We start from the raw sequence: 20555 nt of genomic DNA on the forward strand, positions 1-20555 counted from the left end.
CTTTGTTATCAGCTTACCCTTGACTGTCTGTGTGTTGTTTTCCAGGTTCGTATCACAACCCTTAATCATGTTTTTTCAATCATTTCCATCGATTCTTCAATTGGATTTCCATTTTTAGTTTCTGTAGTTTATACCCTTAATTGTTCGTGTGAAAGAAATGATAGATATTATTTGAAGTTGGTTGGATTTTGCAATCCCATTCAGATCTCTGGTTTTAATGAATTCCCTTTAGCTAGATCGTTTTCAGATATCGATTTTTGGTTCGGGATTGCAAAATTGGGCGTAATCCATGAGAATATATGAAAAGCGAATGTTTGAATATCATCGATTTTTGATTCCCAATTTAGAAAAACTGTATTATCTTCTATTATTGTGGTGTACCCACTTCAATCGGGTAGACGATTCCAAAAAAAACACGACCAAAACACTACGATTTCGTACATAAAACACCATCATCACTGTTTCGATTTTGTGTGAAATTTCGAAGTCTGAAAAACTAACAAACCACTGAACATATAATCAAGGAAGAAAGCTTTCGATTTTCATGGGTGGTTTTGAAGATCATGGTGGGATAATTGGCGATTGGATGCCTCCGAGCCCTAGCCCTAGGTCTTTTTTTGCAGCTATGTTGGGGGATGATCCTGGTTCAAGATCAGTACCCGACCCTCCGAAAAACGATACCAATAACGACACCGGGTTCACTTTCCCTAGACCAAATCCCCAAATCGGGTCTGAAAATGGCGATGCGACAAAATCAAGTGAGTTTGGTGATCAAAAAATGAGCTCAAGGGCACCTTTTGTTGAAAGAATGGCAGCTAGAGCTGGTCATAATGCTCCTAGGTTTAATACAGAGATTAGAAAATCTTCTGATAATTCACAAACTCAACAATCTCCATATTTATTTTCACCTGGTGTTAGCCCAACTTCTTTTCTGGAATCACCTGTTTTCCTTTCCAACTCATTGGTAAGCTCACTAGATAAACTAGGGGTATATTAGTAATTTACTATACTAAATGATCCTTTCTATTGTAGGTTCAACCATCTCCAACTACTGGAAAGTTCCAATTTGTTCCCAATGGTAATGGTAGAAGCTCCATGATGTTCTTGGATTCCTCTAATAGGGTTAAAGAAAATTTCTTTGAGGACACTAATAACACTTCTTTTGCCTTTAAGCCTTTCCCAGATTCAGCTCCTGTATCTCGTGATCATGTAAGCAGAGTAAACATACCTTTAAAAGTTATTTTCTCAGAATATTTTTTTAAACATTAATGATTGTTTCTTTTGGATCATTTAGGTGAATCCACCTTTCATGTCTACACAATCTTTTCAACATAATGAAACTCTAGTTCAATCTGAAAGACAATTCCCTCCACAAAAGATTGAACCAATACAAAATGAAACATCTTCACTCCATATTCGCTCAGGCTTTCTTAATGGCAATTCTGAAAGATCTCAAGAACATCATGAAGATGATGCAGATCAAAGAATAAATGGAGATATTGGTAATAATTCCAACAGTGCCTCATCTGAAGATGGATATAATTGGAGGAAATGTGGTCCTATTAAATTGTCCTGTACTACCTGACTAGATATTGGTAATAATTCCAACACTTTTATACCCTGTTTATGTGTAATCTATATTTTTCATTATTATAATAATACAATGTAAAATTGCATCCTCAAACCCCCACGACTCCTCAAGCTACTGGATCAAAAATTTTGTTTATGGGAAATTTGAGTTTCCAAATTGAAGAAAAAGATGTGTATGTGGTTTTTGTCCTTGAGTCTTTCAGCTTCATTTTCCATGATCAGTTTTACAACAACTAGTTGTCTTTGTAGAGTTAATTTCTTCAAATTTGCTAGTGAAGTTGTTGAAGTCCGATTGCAGTCCCACAGCAGCACCACAATACGAGGTTCAAAATAGTTTACTTTTGGTCCTCCAATTTTTATTGAATACACACAATTTACCCTTACAAAACATGATGGTCTTGTGATAAACATATATGGGAATATACTCGATGCCTTAGGTGTTGCCCTGCTACTATCAAGGTAACATCATATACTTATCTTTTTTCTTTTTTAAAAATTTAATCTTACTTTATTATTATTATTTATTCCATTCGATGAAAGGCTGCTTTTGGTATGCAGTTCCTGTCATAGTTGCTTCAGCTGCTCCTTTTGACAAACAACAAGAAGTTGATGTTAGTGATGAAGATTCTACAATTTGACACAACTGCAGGTGAGCTTCCTTTACTTATTAAGGTTAAATTTTGTGATTTTCTTCCAATCTTTTTTATTTTTAATTTTGTATTTGTATTTTTCCACCCACACACACCAGGACTCGCTTGTTTCTCTCAGAGTAAATTTGGGGGTAACATTATGCCCGCCAACTATTTGATTGAATGTTTGCTTCTTTTGGCAGTGAAACAAGTCACATTTATATAAGTACTCTTGGTCCATTTTTTTCAAGGGGGTTGTTACTAGCAACTCAAGACATGAATTATGTTCTCAAGGTAGGAATGCATAGTAATTTAGCAATATAGATCCTTTATTTTGCCTCCTTTGTGAGTATATTTTAAAAAATTATAAACATACTTACATGATTAAATTTAACCTTGCCTTATTAATTGTTTTTAATGCAGTGGATGATCTGAAGGTGAATGCTGAATACACAGGATACAGAGTAGGTTCTAGTGTTGTTGTGTGGTTTTGGGAGGTTGTGAAAGCACTTAACAAGGAAGATAGGGCGAGATTGCATCAATTTGTCACTAGTACATCAAAGGTATATTTGAGGATATAATACCTGAATTAATTATTAATGTGTTTATACATATAATACAATCTAACGATAACATTGATGATTGATTAGGTTCCATTGGAAGGTTTTAAAGCACTACAAGGTTATATCGGGTCCACAGAGATTCCAAATTCGCTATTGATTTTCACATAAGTATATCAAGCAATTCCAAATTCAGCTGCTTCCAATTTGGGGGTTATTACCCCAATTCCTTTCGATTGCTCTCCGATTAAACGATTTCTTGCCGACTGCTAAGCCTCCACAAACCCTACTACGACTCCATCTTTATCTACTTTTTCTCAACGGAGACCTGATTTTACTCCATCGTCGTTTACTTTGCCCTCTGTCGCCATCCTTCTCTCTCCACCTGACTCATTTTGTCGGAATATATATCGGTTTGTCTCATACTGGCCTTTCCCTCATCAAATGATTCTCAGTTGGTCCCTTCACGGTTTGTACGGATACCAACAAAAAGAAACCTGAAAACAACGGGGTTGAATTGATTAATGTTTTCAGAGTTGAATTGATCAATACATGAAGTATTTTCTTGGTCTCTATCTTGACTTAATTGAGAAAGTTGGATTTTTTACGAATTTGCCCTTGTGTAACTTTTGTATGCAGCATTGAAGACAGTTCACACAAGAATAATTGACACCTCTCTTGTATTCAAATATTGGAGTGGCTCCAATTTCAGGTGACCATCTTTGAATGATTTGTGTAAGGAAAGTTTCAAATATCTAGTTGTAATATTTTGTTCCACCCAAAAACACGTAAATACCCTCGTCACTTTGATCGTTGAAAATTGCCTTAAAAGGCTTATTCAGTCTTATCTATTTTGAGCATTTCCTTAGTTTATAAAAATATTAGATTGTTTCTTCATTATATGAAGAAACTTGCAAAAAGACATAAATACCCTCTTGTCTATTTTGCAGTTCCTCTGTCCTGGAAATAGGAAGTGATCCACTGTACTCAATTGAATGCCTTCGCGAAGAGAATGATGCGGTTATTTTAGCAATGGGGGCAACAAAGCCACGAGACCTCCCTGTTCCTGGACGTGAGCTCTCATGTGTGCATTTTGCAATTGAATTTGTACATGCGAATACTAAAAGCTTATTGGATAGCAATCTTGAAGATGGAAACTATATGAGAGGAACCAAACGTAGCGCATTGTACTCTCATTTATTTTCTAACTATAACAATATACTTCCATTTTCTTAATAACAATGTACAATCAGAACCCCTTAGTCATTCGAACGATTATTTGTATGGTATTAAATTTATGCAATGGATTCTATTTTTTGTATATGATATTTATTTTCTATTATGAAACATTAAATACAAATTTAATATGAAAATAAGTAAATCTATAAATAATATTTTTTTTAAACATTTAAAATTATGATACGCAAAAATGTGTGTCATCTTCATTTATGACATGGCCTTTCTTGACAGGGGCTTTCTTGATACGCAATGCGTGTCATTAACACGCGCGTCGTAAGGTTACGACATGTGAATGCGTGTCGTCTTCCTTTATGACAGCGCCTTTCTTGATACGCATTGCGTGTCGTAAAAGCGCGTCGTAATTGCACGTCGTAAATGAGCGTCGTCTATAGACGACGCGCAAAAGCGCATCGTCTCTCTTTATGACAGGGCCTTCCTTGACACGCATTTGCGCGTCGTCTGAGCCTTTTACGACACGTAATGAGCATCGTAAAAGGCTGTTTTTCTAGTAGTGGAAACTCCAAAAGTTTGGAGTTTACAGATGTAAACATAGAGTTTACGGCCGTAAACCCCAAAGAGTATAAATATGACACTTAGTCATTTTTAGCTCATTTTTCACTTCCTAGCCCAAGAACACCCAAGATTCTCTCTCAAGTATCATATCACTTTTCCTTCAAATCCGCCAAAATGTAAGCGTTTTCTTCCTAGATTCGTTCATATAACACCTTATCTAGTGTTTATACTCGATTTCATCCAATGGAAATCTTCTCTTTTCTTAGATCTTCAAGTGTTCATCAAGAACACCAAGAACACACACTAGTGTTCTTGGCCAAAATCGATCATTCAAGCTCCTAGATCGTAAGTACGCTTGCACTAGCTTCTTGTGTGCTTAATATGAACTTGTTTACACTCGAAAATCATCACAATACCCATGTTCATATGTGTTTACGGTTTGGGGAGACCTCCTAAAACCGTAAACACCTTCAAAGGGTGTTTAAGTGCCCTTAACACCTTCCAATGCTTGTATAAGTGACTAGAACCTTGCATGCATAAGATAGAAACACCAAAACATGAAAGGAATGACATGAGTTTACGGCCGTAAACCCATGTGTTTACGACTGTAAACTCCCAAGAAGTGGTGCAAGGACCGTAAACTCCAAAGGGTGGTCATTTCGAGCCCTAATCACTTCCTAAACCCTTGATTAGAGTCTAGCATAATTCCTTCAGTGGTATAAGACTTTTGAACACCCAGTGGCACCACTTCCATGAGTTTACGGCCGTAAACTCATGGGGGAAGTGGTCTAGAAACCGTAAACACTCCTAAGGGCCACAATTTTAGGAGTAAACTCCAATGTGAGGCCATACTCTCTTTATATACAACCCTTGGTACTCCTAGCACTTGTTGCAAAGTGTTTTCATGCTTTAGGATGTCCTTACTTGCATAATTAGTTATTAAATGACTAATTAGATACTTAAATGTATCACTACATGTTAAATAGGATTCGTGTGGGTGTTCAAGTCCTCACTTGACACTTAGGATCCTATACCATCCGTTCATCTGAATCAACCATGTCAGGTGAGTTCATACCCCTTAATCAACCTTTTTAAATGATGTTAAATGCTTTTATGGGGGGAATACAAGTTGAACTAGTAAGTTATTAGATCAATCACGTGTGATTAATAACTGGCTAGCAAATAGATTTCTGCATGTTAAACTGTTTTTATCCAGCTAAAGATTTTCAAATCTTGTTTTTATGAACTGACATCAAGTCATAAATTCTTATGTATAGATTTTCCAAAGGTTTTACCGAAAACTTCTTTTTATACTTTTATATTGTCAAATGCATGCCTGTATATGTATAGTTATATAAGCAATGTTTAATGGACTTAGGAATGCTAATTCGCTTTAATTCCTTTTCCTTGTTTGGATGTGGCTTTAGACTAATGGTTATCCGTCCGAAGGTCATTTAAATATTAGTTATATATTATGCATACATATATAGTCATAAAAATTCCATCAAGCAATTCATCACCTTTGGGTAGCAAAGGCATCTAGATAACCTCTCAAGTAAACTATAATAGGTATAGTTTAGAAACCAACCATACCATTCATGAAGGAGAAATTAGTTGTATCGATATTCTAAAACATATACTTTTTAGTAAAAGGAAAGGTTTATAGAAATCAAAACACAAGATACATCCTCATGACGCGAATTCCACCGTTGTCAAGTTGGTAACCAGAGTCTCCTGGATGGAGAGCAAGCATTGTGTGTATAGATCTATACGGGACAGACACTCCTACATCCTGACTGCTAGCTACAATCCCGGCCGATCAAGCCAAGGGGTGACAAATGTCACATTCATTTCGACGCTAGCAGGTCTTCAAGTATTCGATCTTCAATCAGTATGGTTGCGAGTATCTTTACATTTACCTTATAATTCATGGCTTTAAGGTAAGAAGTATTATCACTGTATTTTCTATATATGGTTCACTTAATACTTCTTGGAATCTGTATTTCTTTCTTTTAGACTCTCGGAGGTGTATTGTTTACTTAATACTTCCTGGAATCTATATTTCATTCTTTTAGACTCTCCGAGGCGTATTGTTCATTTAATACTTCCTGGAGTCTATGTTTTATTTACTTTTACCCAGCACTGTTACTGCTGAGGTAAAATATTATTTTCCCTATTACTTTTGCTTGTGATCTTCATATTCTTTAAAGTATAAACTATATTTTGATAATGATAGTACTTTTGGGGGAAATTACTCCTTAAACATAAAACAATTTGCTCTTAGTAGAAGACTACTTTTAGCAGAGATACTCCTTGGTTTAAACATAAAACAATTCGGTCTTGGTAGAAGACTGCTTTGAGCAGAGATACTTCTTGGTTTAAATGTAAAACAATTGGGTCTTTGTAGAAGACTACTTTTATTAGAAAATATAGGATTTTCTGGAAAGGATTCTAATACTCTGTAAACTCAAGTCACCATCTTTTATGAGATTATTTTGAAGAAAAACATGTATTTATATCAATGCCATTAAATACTTATGAACTCACCAGCATTAAAATGTTGATACTCGCTTTCAAAATAACTTGTATTCTCAGGTCATAAATAGATAGGTACACTCCGGGAGCTTTTGCGAAGTCAGCCTAGTACCAAGCTGCAGCTTATGTTATTTCCTATATCTACTTTGATGTAATTGTTAAATGTAACCTATGTAAAATTATTACTATTAATGCAATGGTTGTTGTACTTTGATTACTATACTGCATATGTTGTGATACTTGACATGACGTCCTCCACCCCAGAACATTTCTGCCATTCCGGTTTTGGGGTGTGACACATCATGTTTCTTAACTTTCACAATTATTTTTGTAACCCTAATCACGTCTCTACAGTAGCAATTCTTAATCGAGTTCTTCTGATGCTATGAAATATAATCATTCGGCATACTTTGAATCATTGCACTTATTATTGTTTGCAATCTATTTTGAATCTAATCAAACTTTCAAGGATTATTATCCTAACAATTGGTATCAGAGCAGGAGACCATCAAATCTATACACATCTCTTCTGCTTATAAAGTTTTTATGTTTTCCGTTGATATTAGATTTGGTTCAGTCGTCATCACTGTGTTCTTGACGCTATTTTGTGATTCTACTATTACCCTAAACCTACTTCAGTTTACACATATGATTCTTAACAGGTTTCAAAAAGTTACACCATCATGCAACATGACGATTATCACATCAACTCCAAAAATCTTTTGAGCAACATTGGATCGACCATTAGGATCCTAATTCTTTTTCCCAATGAATATGAAGTTTGGGCGCTTCACTTCGAAGACTACGTTCTTCGCCTAGAAGACAACGGATTTCTGATATGGGAAGCCATCACTATTGGACCGTTTGTTCACATTACAAGCAGAAGATTTATCAAAACTCAATCGGACTACAACAAACTCCTTCTTGATATTAAGGACGTTCCTCAAGATGAGAAGGAAAAACTGATTAGCAATGTTAAGGGAATGAGAATCAATCGATTTACCTTGCAGGCTGACACTCTTCGTTTGGTTAGTTCATGTGACACAGCCAAAGCCATCAAGGAACTCTACTCTACAGATGCAGATCTTGACCACTCACCACAAGCAGTCTTACTTTCAGAGTTTGGTGCATTTACACAGAAGCCTGAAGAGAGTTTGAGTCAAAATTTCAATCATTACAATCATCTTTTAAGCAGGATGACGAAACATGGCATTGGACATGAAGTTATTGAACAAAAGGTCACATTCATGAATGGGCTAAGATCAGAGTGGAAGGTGGTGGTGTCTACAGTCAAGGCACATGAGCAGTTCAATAATTATTCTTTGGCAAAGCTAGTTGGAATCTTGAAGTCACATGAGAATGAGGTGACAAATGAAGCGAAGGTTTTGTCTGCTATGGGATCTCTAGCACTTGTTGTGAAAGTCAAGAAAGTAGTAGAAGATGGTTCAGAATCTGATCTTTCTGATTGTGATCTTACGAATGAAGAGTTTGTATCAATGCTGTCAAACCCAAGGCAATTCACAAAGAAGAAGTTTCCCTCTAACAAGAACCGAAACTGGCAGGGAAGCTACAACTCTGAGAAGGTGAAAGAGGAAAATGTGAATGGCTCGCAAAAGGAAGAGAAAAAGAAGAAAAAGAAGCTGACTGGTGATTATGTCTATGATTGTAACTGCTTTCATGATAAAATTCACTTGGCCAAAGAGTATATGTTGCAAAGACTGAATGAAAAGAAGGAAGGAGAAGATGATGAAGCATACCATCTACAAAAGCTTGAGGAGATAAAGAAGAAAAAGTACTCTGATAAGTATATGCCTGCATTGATTGTGCAGGAAAAGGAAGCCAATGATGAATTTGGCAGGGTGGAAGTTTGGTCCACGGACTCAGAAGATGAGGAGGTTCGACAACTAACTCATGGGAGAAGCTTCATTGCGAAGGAAGAGCATTCACACCCTGGAGGAAGATGTTTCGTAGTGACAAGTGATGTGTCACAGATGCGAGGATATGCCACTAATAGTGGACATGGGAGTGATAACTGCTTCGCTGCGAAACCAGTTTTTGAATAAATCAGCAAATGTGATCAAATGATCAACAAGGTACACTTTATTCTTGAATCACTCAATATTCCTGTGTCATGATACGAAACTAAACTAACTGAATTAAAATTCACATTTTCAAGTATCAATAACAGTTTAAAACAAACTCGATTGACAAATGCTAACCTAACCGATCAAATCAGCAGGGTTTCGTCAAAGAGTGAGAAGAGACGCATCTGGATTGAGAAGATTGAGTCCGATTTAACCAAGTCTAAGGTTGAATTAATTTATTTGCAACGAGACAATTTAATGTTTTTGAAACAACGTAATATTTTTTGTTTAAATACAAAAAGGCTTTATCATAATATTACTCAATTGCATCTTGATTGTTAGATAAGTCAAAAACTTCATAAGATGATTTTGCCATTACTTGAATTAAAGGAAGACGAAATTGATGTTGACTGTTATAAGTTCAACCAATCATCTCATTTGATGAAACTTCAGAAGCTTACAGGATTGGACTCGACAAAATTGAGTATTTTATTATGTCCAAAGACCACAAGAACATGCTAAAACAACTTTTGGACGAAAATGACAAAAAGCGTATTAAATATGATATTCTGTAGAAGTTTGACTCATTGAGTACAAAGTTGAGTTCAGATAACAAACTTAATATTGATAACACATCGGAATTTGATTATGACAGTAATATGAACGAAATATATGTAGAGGATGAGGTTGATTGCTCAGAGTTTGTCAAAAACGAACCTTGTGTTGCGAAAGTCCCAATTTCTAAAAATTCCGTTGAATTTGCACATCTTTCTGAAAATAATCTAAATGTTCTAAAAGAAATTACGACTAGTTTTTCCAAAGGTCCAAACTGTCACTAACCAGGTTTTCAAAATCAATGGGGCAATTAAGGATCAAACAGTCGAATTAACGTCTATAGTTGACAAAGACAATGAAGATGGATGTGGTGAACATTCTTGGTCTACTCCAATTGATAACGCTGATGAAATAGTTGGTCCTTAGAAAGGACCTCCTTGAGAGTAAAAGGAAGATACGTGGCAGAACCTTTGAACAAGGTCAATTCCAGCTACGAGAAAGGAAGTCCCATTGGAACTAAGAATGTTCCTAGCGACACATCATCTGTACAAAATGAAAGTCAGTGAGAAAGCCAAGAGCGAACGCTAACATTCACAAATCTTCAGCACAGTTCACTGCGCAGAAACGACAAAGGAATGCCAGATACAACAAAAATCTTAGGGAAAGAAAATAGTTCTTGGAATCTAGAAATCCCAACTTTGTTCACATTGAGAAACCTCTCAATCAAAATGAGAAAGTAGTACCAAAAGCGAATCCAAAGAACTTTTCAAAAAAACAGTTTCACAGTCCACATAATTCTAAACAAAAGGTTTTTCAAAAACCCATTCTTTCGAACCCAAAAAGTTTTGTGGAGAATCCAAAACTTCACTACTCACAAACCAAAAACGCTTCGCATCCTCACAAGACATCGAAAAATGTTAAAGGAAAAGGAATGCATGTTTCAGATCATTATGCACAAGTCAAGAAGCCCAAAACTAACACAAAGAAAAGAGAAAACAAAAATCAAAATCCATCATCTTCAAAAGATACTAACTAAAAGATAAAAGTTTTTAAAATCACAAAGAAAGATAATACCACCTTAATAAAACGAACCTATATGGTTGATCTTTCAATTACTTTTCCTCTCTCTGTAAAATGCTCACAAGGACCCAAACAACTTTGGGTTCTTAAATCTGCTTAATTTTTGCAGATAATTCGTGACGAACAGTTTGACACTGAATGGTATATCGATAGTGGTTGTTCGCATCACATGACCGGTAGGAAGGAGGAATTGCGAGAGTATAGGGAACTGAAGAATGGTGGAATAGTGAAGTTTGGGAATAACTCTCTTGGAGAGATGAAAGGTTATGGGATGATAACAAATGGAGAATTCTCAATTCGTAAAGTTGCTTATGTTGAGGGTTTGCAACACAATCTCATAAGTGTTTCGCAGTTGGTCGTTGGTACAGGATCAAACGTCTCATTTGCCGATGAAGGTTCTAAGATCATAGAAAAGAAAACCAAAATAGTCTTTCTAAAGTCTGAACGCAAAGGCGAGATGTATCCGTTGAACTTAAATCTGATACGAGGGAAGCCAACCATTTGCCTTCTAACGAAAGCTCCTGCAGACGATAGTTGGCTATGGCATAGAATACTTTCGCATCTTAACTTCAAAGATATCTACAAGCTTGTCCTTAGTGATCATTTTTGAGGGCTTCCTCTCCTGAAGTACGACAAGGATCATCTTTGTGCTGCATGTGAAATGGTGAAGAAAAGCAGGAAAAGTCATCCAGCAATAGTGAATACGAAAGTCATTGAGCCACTCGAACTTTTACACATCGATCTTTGTGGAGCGTCTGCGATCGAAAGTATTGGTGGTAATAAGTATATTCTCATTATTGTAGATGATATTTCTTGTTTCACTTGGGTTTATTTTCTTAAGTAGAAATCGGAAGCAACTCCTAAACTCAAAGACTTCGTAAAGCAAATTGAATTATAACTGTGAAAGCTGGTTCGTAATATTCACAGTGACAATGGATTGGAATTCAAAAACCAAGAGTTTGAAGAATTTCTGACTGCAAAAGGAGTTTCACATAACTTTCCGGCTCCATACACTCCACAACAGAATGGTGTTGTTGAAAGTTGAAACTGATCATTGTGTGAGGTTGGACAAACCATGCTCTCTTTTGTGAATCCGCCACTATATTTCTGGGCTGATGCGATAGGGACAACTTGTTTCACCTAAAACAATTCAATTCTTAATAAAGGATATTTTGTCACTCCATATGAAATCATAAACAAATGAAAGTCTAACGTCAAGTTTTTCCATGTTTTTGGTTCCAGGTGTTTCATCTTTAATTCTAAAGAACAAAGGAACAGATTCGATGTGAAAGCTGATGAAGGTATCTTCTTAGGATTATCGCTGACCTCTAAATCATATAGGGTTCTTAACAAACAATCAAAACGAATATAAGAAACCTATTATGTGACGTTTGATGACAACTACTTAAAGAGGACTCAAGCGAATTATAATCAATCAAAAGAGATCTTTCTTAAGCCAAACCCATCTACGATTCCACTAGCCAATCTCTACGAAGAATTCATGTTACCATTTGATGAGTCAGAGAGGGTTGTCTCTTCCGAATCCAAAGTGGTTGATAACAAGGTAGCGAATTGAAAAAGATAATTGACGACGCAACAAATTCTATGAACAAAGAGCAACCAAGTGCGAATGACTCATTCCAGGGTGAGAATTCTGAATCAAACTACAAGGCATCTTTTTAGGGGGAGCACTCAACCCCACAACATACTCAAGAAATTCCACTCCAGGGGGAGAATCTGACAGATGAAGAAGAAACATTCGCATCGTTCGAGGGGGAGAAAGATAATACGAATGATGTCTCGGATGTACAGCTTGATGACTCAGATATACAGTCAGAATTTGATGATGTAAATGTTGAATTGGATCCTTCGTGTGATCCTAATTAACCTCCTCTGACTAGATGGACAAGAGATCACCCAAAAACGCAGGTTATTGGTGAATCATCTTCAGGAGTTCTAACAAGAGCACAACAAAAGGCGAAACAAAGTGCTTTACTCTCCAAAGTAGAATATTGCATGTTTAATTCGTTCATCTCCAAAGTCGAACCCAAAAATGTTCAGATTGCTCTAGATCATTCGGATTAGGTCCAAGCGATGCAGGAGGAGCTCAATGAATTTGAATGAAAGAAAGTCTAAAGACTGATTCCTACTCCAAAGGATGCATCTATTGTTATGTTAAAGTGGGATTTTCGCAACAAGCTTGATAAAGAAGGAAATGTGATACGAAACAAATTGCGATTGGTAGTCAAGGGGTATGGTCAAGAAGAAGGCTAGAACCTGTTCGCATCTTTCTGGTTTACGCAACACATTAGAATTTTGAAGTTTATCAAATGGACGTCAAATGTGCCTTTTTAAACGAGGATCTAGAGGAGACTATTTATGTGGAGTAACCACCATGGTTTATAAACGAGAAGTATCCTAATCATTGCTATATTCTAGAAAAAGCAGTCTATGGTCTGAAACAAGCTCCAAGAGCTTGGTACGAAACTTTAACTCGTTTCTTGAAAATGTCTAAATTTAAACAAGGTCTGGTTAACCCAACCTGCTTTCGCAAGAAAGAAGGTGACCACTTAATGATTGTCCAAATATACATTGATGACATTATCTTCGAATCAACTAACCCCAGCTTAACAACTGAATTCTGGAAGCTAACGGAAACGAAATTTGAGATGAGCTCAATGCGTCCAATTAACTTTTTCCTTGGATTAAACATTAGAAAAAGCGAGGAAGGTATATTTATCGATCAGGAGCCATACATGAAGACCTTGCTCGCTAAGTTTGGAATGGTGGGAGACTCTAAAATGAAGGTTCCAATGCCATTCGGAACGAAACTGACACCATCTCTGGAAAAACCCGCTGCTGATATGACCCTTTATCGTTAGTCGATAGTTTCATTGATGTATTTAATAGCTAGTTGACCAGAAATTATGTTTTGTGTTTTTTATTATTCCATGTTCCAAGAGAATCCTCTCGAACCTCACATGGTGGCCGTCAAGATTATTTCCATGTACCTAAAACGAACCTCATCGTTGGGCATATGGTATCCATCAAATTCAGGTTTCTTCATACAAGCATTTTCGGATGCTGATCTTTGAGGGTGTGGCTTGGATAGAAAAAGTACAACGGGAAGATGCCAATTCTTGGATGGCAAGCTCGTAAGCTGGCAGTCGAAAAAAGCAAACTTGTGTATCACTCTCAATTGCTGAATCAGAGTATATAGTTGCAGCGTCATGCACTTCACAAGTCATTTGGATTCAAAGCCAGCTTCATGACTATGGTCTGAATATGAAACGAATCCCTTGTACTGTGACTCCGCAAGTGCCATTCGCATATGTCACAATCCAGTGCAACACTCAAAAATGAAACACATTGCACTAAAGTATCACTTTATCAAGGATCATGTGGAAGATGGCAATGTTGAAATACACTTCGTTAGATCAGCTGATCAGTTAGTTGACATATTCAAGAAAGCCTTACCAGAACCTACCTTCAATCGAATACTTCAGGGCTTGGGAATGATAGAAGTAGAATCTGTTCCAAAACCTCTTTCGCATTCATTATGTTACTTTCGGTTTTGGTTGTACTTTCGCTCTCTCGGTTTAAAGCAGGTCATGCGAATTGGTGTGAACGCTTGCAGTAATTCACAATCATCTTTTGTTATGTGAATTGATGCGAACGCTCGCAGTAATTCATGTCCCCGGTTTTTCCTGTGTATTCATGTGAATGCTCTACACTACTAATGGTCTACTGTTCGCTCGTGGTTTAGAGAGTTTTATATCCTTTTGTATATTATGTGTATTTCTATTTTTATTTTCTCTCTTACTTTTTTTATTTTATCAACTTTAATTTCTTATTTTTTTTATTATTTTATTTTTATTTTATTATTATTCTATTTCTTTATTTTCTTTGAGAAAATCAACAATACAAAAACATTTTCTTTACTTTTAATTTTCTTTCTCTCTATCATTTTTCTTATTTCAATATTTTCAAAATACGAAAACATTTTATTTTTATTTTTTTCTTGATCAGAAAAACCTCAAAATTCAAAATATTTTTGTTCGAGTTTTTTTTTATTTATTAGTGCATTTGAAGGCAAAACCTTTACATTTGAAAACGAATGATGGGCCAGGTATACATTTATTTATCTATGAACTAGCTAAGTGTCCCTAAAAGCATGCTGTTGCATGTTGTCTAAAGCCTTAACGACTCTATGTTGAAGGCTTAATGAATCGATAATACCAATCGTTTCTTCCCAATTAGGCTACGAATTCACATAATTCATGAGCTACCTTACTCTTCTCACAATGAGTAAAGAGTTGTCTGTTTGGTCACTTTCGCATAGCAGAGGTACATTTGTTTCTTTGGAATCCCCTCCTACTTTTCTCCATCACTTTCGCTTTCATAATTGTAACCCATGAGACTCTCAGAAATTACCACTAAGGTTTATGGTTACACAACATCTATGTTAATGATCATAGTTTTTAAACCACAAACTGAGTGAAACCCAAAATTCAACACATTTTTATGGATTGACGGTGAACAATTACATGCTCTAGATATTTCACCAAGGAATTAATGAAACTTCACTCTCGTGGTTTGTACCAAGAAATCACTTTTTCTTTTGCGAGATCTCAATGAAATGTTCTAGACCTAAGACATTTCTACCCAATAGATCCATATTTTTTTTTTGAGATTTCTATCTTAATCCAATTCACAACAACAATTTCCAAGCTACTCGTTCAATTGACTACACTGGTCACACGAGTACCTCATCTGAATGTTCGTACTTATATCAAGTTTTGGAATTTGGTTGAAGAAATACCCACCTTAAAAGCCTAAAGGAAAGATGCCTTTCATTGTTTCTCAATAAACAATTGATCATAAAACAACGGGAAACCAAACAGACACTTCTTAGTCTCTCTTAAGTTTGATGGAAGAGATCTTTGCCCGGGATCCACAGTTTCGTGTCTTAAAATAGACATCACTAAAATCCCACACATATGCTTGATTTATTTCTTTATCTTTGGCACACTCTAGCACGAAGATCCTTGTGATTTTCCAAAGGTCTGGCTCATGGCACTTACTCTCTTTTTAGTTTCGCAGTTCAACTCAAATTTGACTAAAAGAGAAAGTTTGTTTTCAGAGCGAATGGTGATACATGCTGAACAGCGAATGGGAGTAACTGAAGCGACAATTTTTGTGGATAAGAATTCAAATGGGTGCGTGAAAATTTGAACCGACGCTTCTTTTTCGCTGCCTCACACACATTACTGATGTCACAGCTGTCAAATCACGCTTTTACAGGAGCTGTTTCAGTAATCGATACAATCTCTCTCCGGATTTCTCTCACCAAACAAACGGTATAAAGGGATTTTAACGCTATCTCTCTCATTACCACCCACAAATACTCTCACAAATTTACGACTATCAAAATACTCTCAACTCTTCATCGTCTTCATCCTCAAGAACTCATCAATGGTGGGATCTTCTGAAACTCCTTCCGTTCAGGAACACACCGGGAAGTCATTCCTTCTCACCATCAAGCAAAACCAAAACCTAATTCTCGATCTCGGTCCTCTCAAATATGACAGCTACATGTTGCCAATCGTTGAATGCTTGAAGTACTCCCCATTGGTCAAAGCGTTAACCACATCAGAAATCGTTTCGATGTCTCTCCTGTCAAAGGCTTACTCCACCACTTGCTACATCAAGGAAGAACAGCGAATCAAGTTTGAAGTCCACAATCAGAAAAGCTCCATCAACAAGTCTTGATTTTGCTCATTGCTAGAGCTTGCTCAGTCCACTAATTTGGTAGATCTTGACTCCATCTCCGTCGCTGCTATCATGGAGATGTTCTACCAAATGGGGTACAAAGAAACGCTAACTACAATTTCAAAATCTAGGAAGCCCAATCTGACATCGCTATGGAATGGGCTCTTCACTCTCTTGTTTAAAAGTTTCTCAGAGCGTGTCACAATCAGAAAACCTCCATCAACAAGTCTTGATTTTGCTCGTTGCTAGGGCTTGCTTAGTCCGCTGATTTGGTAGATCTTGACTCCATCTCCATCGATGCCATCATGGAGATGTTATACCAAATGGGGTACAAAGAAACCGTAACTACAATTTCAAAATCCAGGAAGCCCAATCTGACATCGCTATGGAATGGGCTCTTCACTCACTTGTTTAAAAGTTTCTCGGAGCGTGTCACTGGGTGAGATTGTGCAAGCAAGTTGTTTATGCCGATTTTGTATGGACTCTACAACGGTATGAACATCGATTTTGGAGTTGTTCTTTATACTCAAGTGGTATAAAGCACCCATTCAACTACGAGACATAGCGATATCTCTTGTGCTCGGTTCTAGACAATCATTGTTCAGAGGCAAATCGAGAAGCACCAACACTCTTTCATGTCTTTCATCTCCATCTTTCATACCACAAACATTATACTTACTGATAATTCCAAGTTTTCGTTTGTTGGATCAATTCCGGAGGTATTGTTTCGTGACGTTCCAACAGCTAGTAAAATTCTTGAAGCTTACAGGAAACTCCCCATTTCAGTCTTTCGTCCTTTGATGCATGAGATGCAATCAATTATTGATGAAGTCGATAAACCAAAGAAAGGAGGGCAAAAGGTTCACAAGAAAGAGGATAAGAAACAAACTGCTAAAGAGGTTCCATCCAAGAAACAAAATTCACAAGCTAATACATCAGCCCCAGTTCCCTCTCCAACAAAGAAACAAAAGCTAAAGAATACAGCTCGCAAGTCTAAATCTCTGTCTCCCAATGAAAGCGAACATTCACAGTCTGAATCTCACTCAGATGTTCGCATTGAAGTAGAGGAGCCTGTTCAAAGGGAAGATACTGCAACAACTTCTCAACCAGAGGTTTCACAACCTATTTCCACTGCTCCTAAGGTAACAATTGAGATTCCTGTCTCAGTTCCAATTTTCAATGATTTTTTTGAGACTGTCTCCGTTCCCTTTCCTATTGTCACCATTTCCACGCCTATCTCTTTTTCTCCATGCCCCTTTGTCTCTATAGGTGTTTCGCAACCTCCACCTATTTTCACTGATTCAACAACAAAACCAGCAACATCTGTTGTGCCTCGTGTTTCTATCAACACATCTGATGTGGGGGCGGGCACATCAGGTTTAACGTACGGTCATTCTACACCCCTCATTTCCCCTCTTCGCTACAATGACCTAGATATAATTTTTGGGGATGATGGTGACTTTGCAGGATTCACTTACAGTCTATTCAACATCAGGACTGAAAGTGATGATCAAGCCCCTGTCACGAGAGGGCAACTCAAGCTAATAAATGAAAAACTGGACTCGTTGCTCAGTGCTACAAAGACCTCATTCACAGATGATTATTCTCAAACGATGGTCAAGTCCATTCTTGAGACTCTTACTAAAGAGCATTCTTCCAATCTTGAAAGGATGAACAAGGCAGTAGATGACTCCACCTCAGTCAACAACAAAATGACTGAAAAAGTCGATAAACTAATATCCGATGCTCAAGTTTTAATGGAACAATTCCAAATCTCCTTTGAGTTCAACACTGACAAGGCAAACGAAGTTATTTCTGGCATGGGATCAACACTCAAAACTGAAAAAGCGAAACTTCAAGAGGTTCGCACTGGTCTTCAAACTGACCATGGCAAGTTCCAATCTTCCATCTCATCTCAACTCTTAAAGCTTCAAGAAGATTTGGCAATGGAGAGCAAAATAATGGATGCCCTTTTCCCTCAAGACTGAAAAGGTGAAAGTCTTGACTGTTCAACATGAAAATGCTGAGAAGCGGGTCAATGATTTGTTATCAGAGAAAGATGCTATAAAGAGCTACATTGTAGAAGTTAATGGCATGCTTTTGGATATCATTGATACTCGTCACTCAATGATCACTATTACAATGAAGAAGCATCTTGCTGAGAAATTAAGGTCTGTCTTTTCAATGCTTAATCGGCTGGAAGGTGTTCCGAAATCTGGCTCCATTCCGAAACAAGGGGGAGAAGGTGTATCTCAATCTAAAAAGGAAAACCCCAAACCTTAAGTCAAGCACACTGTAAAGAGCGAATATGAGCCTAAAGTCAAAGAAAAACTCTTTAGTGAAGAACTCATTGTTGATAATAGCGAAGATGAAGAGCTTGATGAAAACGAGCTCAAGAGGAGAAAGGCACGAGAGTCTGAAATGGAAATACATCAAAGAATAATCAGAGAGGATGAAGCAAAAGAGAAAGAGGAAATCGAATCTTAGGTTACTTTGGAAAGCCGAAAGCTTTTATTTCCAAAGTGGACTATGAAGCGAATTCAGAACGAAGTCGTGGATATGCCAATTCAGTATTGGCTAGAACTATTTGTGTCATTCGAGCTTCAAAATACATAAGATTCACAGCTGGATCTACCAAGCACTCCAAGATCCTTCATGTTTCTCTCATTTGTCAAAGTAGCGAATTTCCCTTCCACCGATAATGGTGCCAATCAATTGTTCTTCTTATTCTTTGTTGTGACAACCCGAAATTTATTCCGTCATATTTAACCCCTTTTTCTGTTAAAAAGCCTCGTTTTACCAAACTATCCGTTAACCTTTTGGAAGAGGTTAATTAATTTGGGACTTTTATAATGACTTGGTAAAGGTTGAAATAAATTAGAAACACTACAAATTTTTCCTTTGAAAAATTTTAGTTTCAACCAAGTCAAAATACGACCACTAAATTGGGTGTGACCAAATGCCACGTTTAACGGCAGTATCGGGTAGATTTTCACTAAGCTTCAACTCAAGCCCCTATATAAGGGGGAGTGGACTTCATTTCCACCCTTTCCACTCTCTCTCTCTCTCTCTACAACTTGTTTTCGCGCCAAAAACGTTCGTTTCGAGCCCCAAACGAGTAAGCAATCTACCCTAACTTGTTGTATAGCTTACCTAGCATGCAAATTCGAGTTTAAGACATCAAATAGGGGCTAGATCACATGTTTACAGCCCAAGAACACTCTTGGACCGTGAACACCCCTAAATGGGGTTTTTAAGCCCCAAAACCCCTCTAAACTACCCCTAAGGCTTAGATATGGCTAAATGACTTATGGAAACGGACTTAGAACACCTTGAAACGAGTTTTTGGAGAGTAAACATGAGTTTACTGCCCAAGAACATGCTTGGGCCATAAACTCACCTTCATGGGGAGTAAACTCATATCTGAGTGTTTAAAAGCCACTTAAACACACCAATAGCCTTGGATTAAATTCTAGAATCGACCACCAACAAGTTAGGGACCTTAAACTTGATTAAAACAACTCCATAAGGATTTCACGGCCGAAAACCCCTCATGAATGGGTGCCTGGGCCGTAAACTCCTATAAAGGGGTTAATTGGTGCCCTAAACTCACCCCTTGACTTGTAAAAATGAGTAGAACCACTTATGATTAACCTATGGCCTCCAAATTACATAAGGAATATGTGTGGGGGAGTTTACAGCCGTAAACTCAAATAAATGGTTCATTTGTGAGTTAAAACCCTTTCCAATGTAGTAGACTCAAACCTAGATTTAATCCTCAAGTGTTTCAAGGCCATTTTGCACCATAAACCTCCCATCCATGAGTTCACGGCCGTGAACTCATGTGAATATGGTGTTTAGGGCCGAAAACTCTTATCAGAGTTTACTCTTGAAGAGTAAACTTCATTCCTAAGCCATACAAGCCCTTAAATGTTACCCAGGACACTCCAAACTCTCAACCAAAGTGTCTTCCGCACTTTAGGATGCGTATATTTGTT

General features: G+C 37.1%; 1 protein-coding gene across 1 annotated transcript; it reads left to right on the forward strand.

Annotated features, from left to right (window-relative positions):
- The first annotated feature begins 544 nt into the window (after positions 1 to 544).
- LOC111880380 (probable WRKY transcription factor 2) lies at positions 545 to 4015 on the forward strand. The gene is made up of 7 exons (XM_052771685.1): positions 545 to 964; positions 1033 to 1209; positions 1295 to 1574; positions 2643 to 2782; positions 2870 to 2900; positions 3419 to 3491; positions 3730 to 4015. Exons 1-7 carry the CDS (start codon positions 545 to 547, stop codon positions 4013 to 4015), a joined length of 1407 nt encoding a protein of 468 aa, XP_052627645.1.
- The last annotated feature ends 16540 nt before the right edge of the window (positions 4016 to 20555 follow it).

The sequence above is a fragment of the Lactuca sativa genome, chromosome 5 (assembly GCF_002870075.4).
Source record: "Lactuca sativa cultivar Salinas chromosome 5, Lsat_Salinas_v11, whole genome shotgun sequence".
NCBI classification, from domain to species: domain Eukaryota; kingdom Viridiplantae; phylum Streptophyta; class Magnoliopsida; order Asterales; family Asteraceae; genus Lactuca; species Lactuca sativa.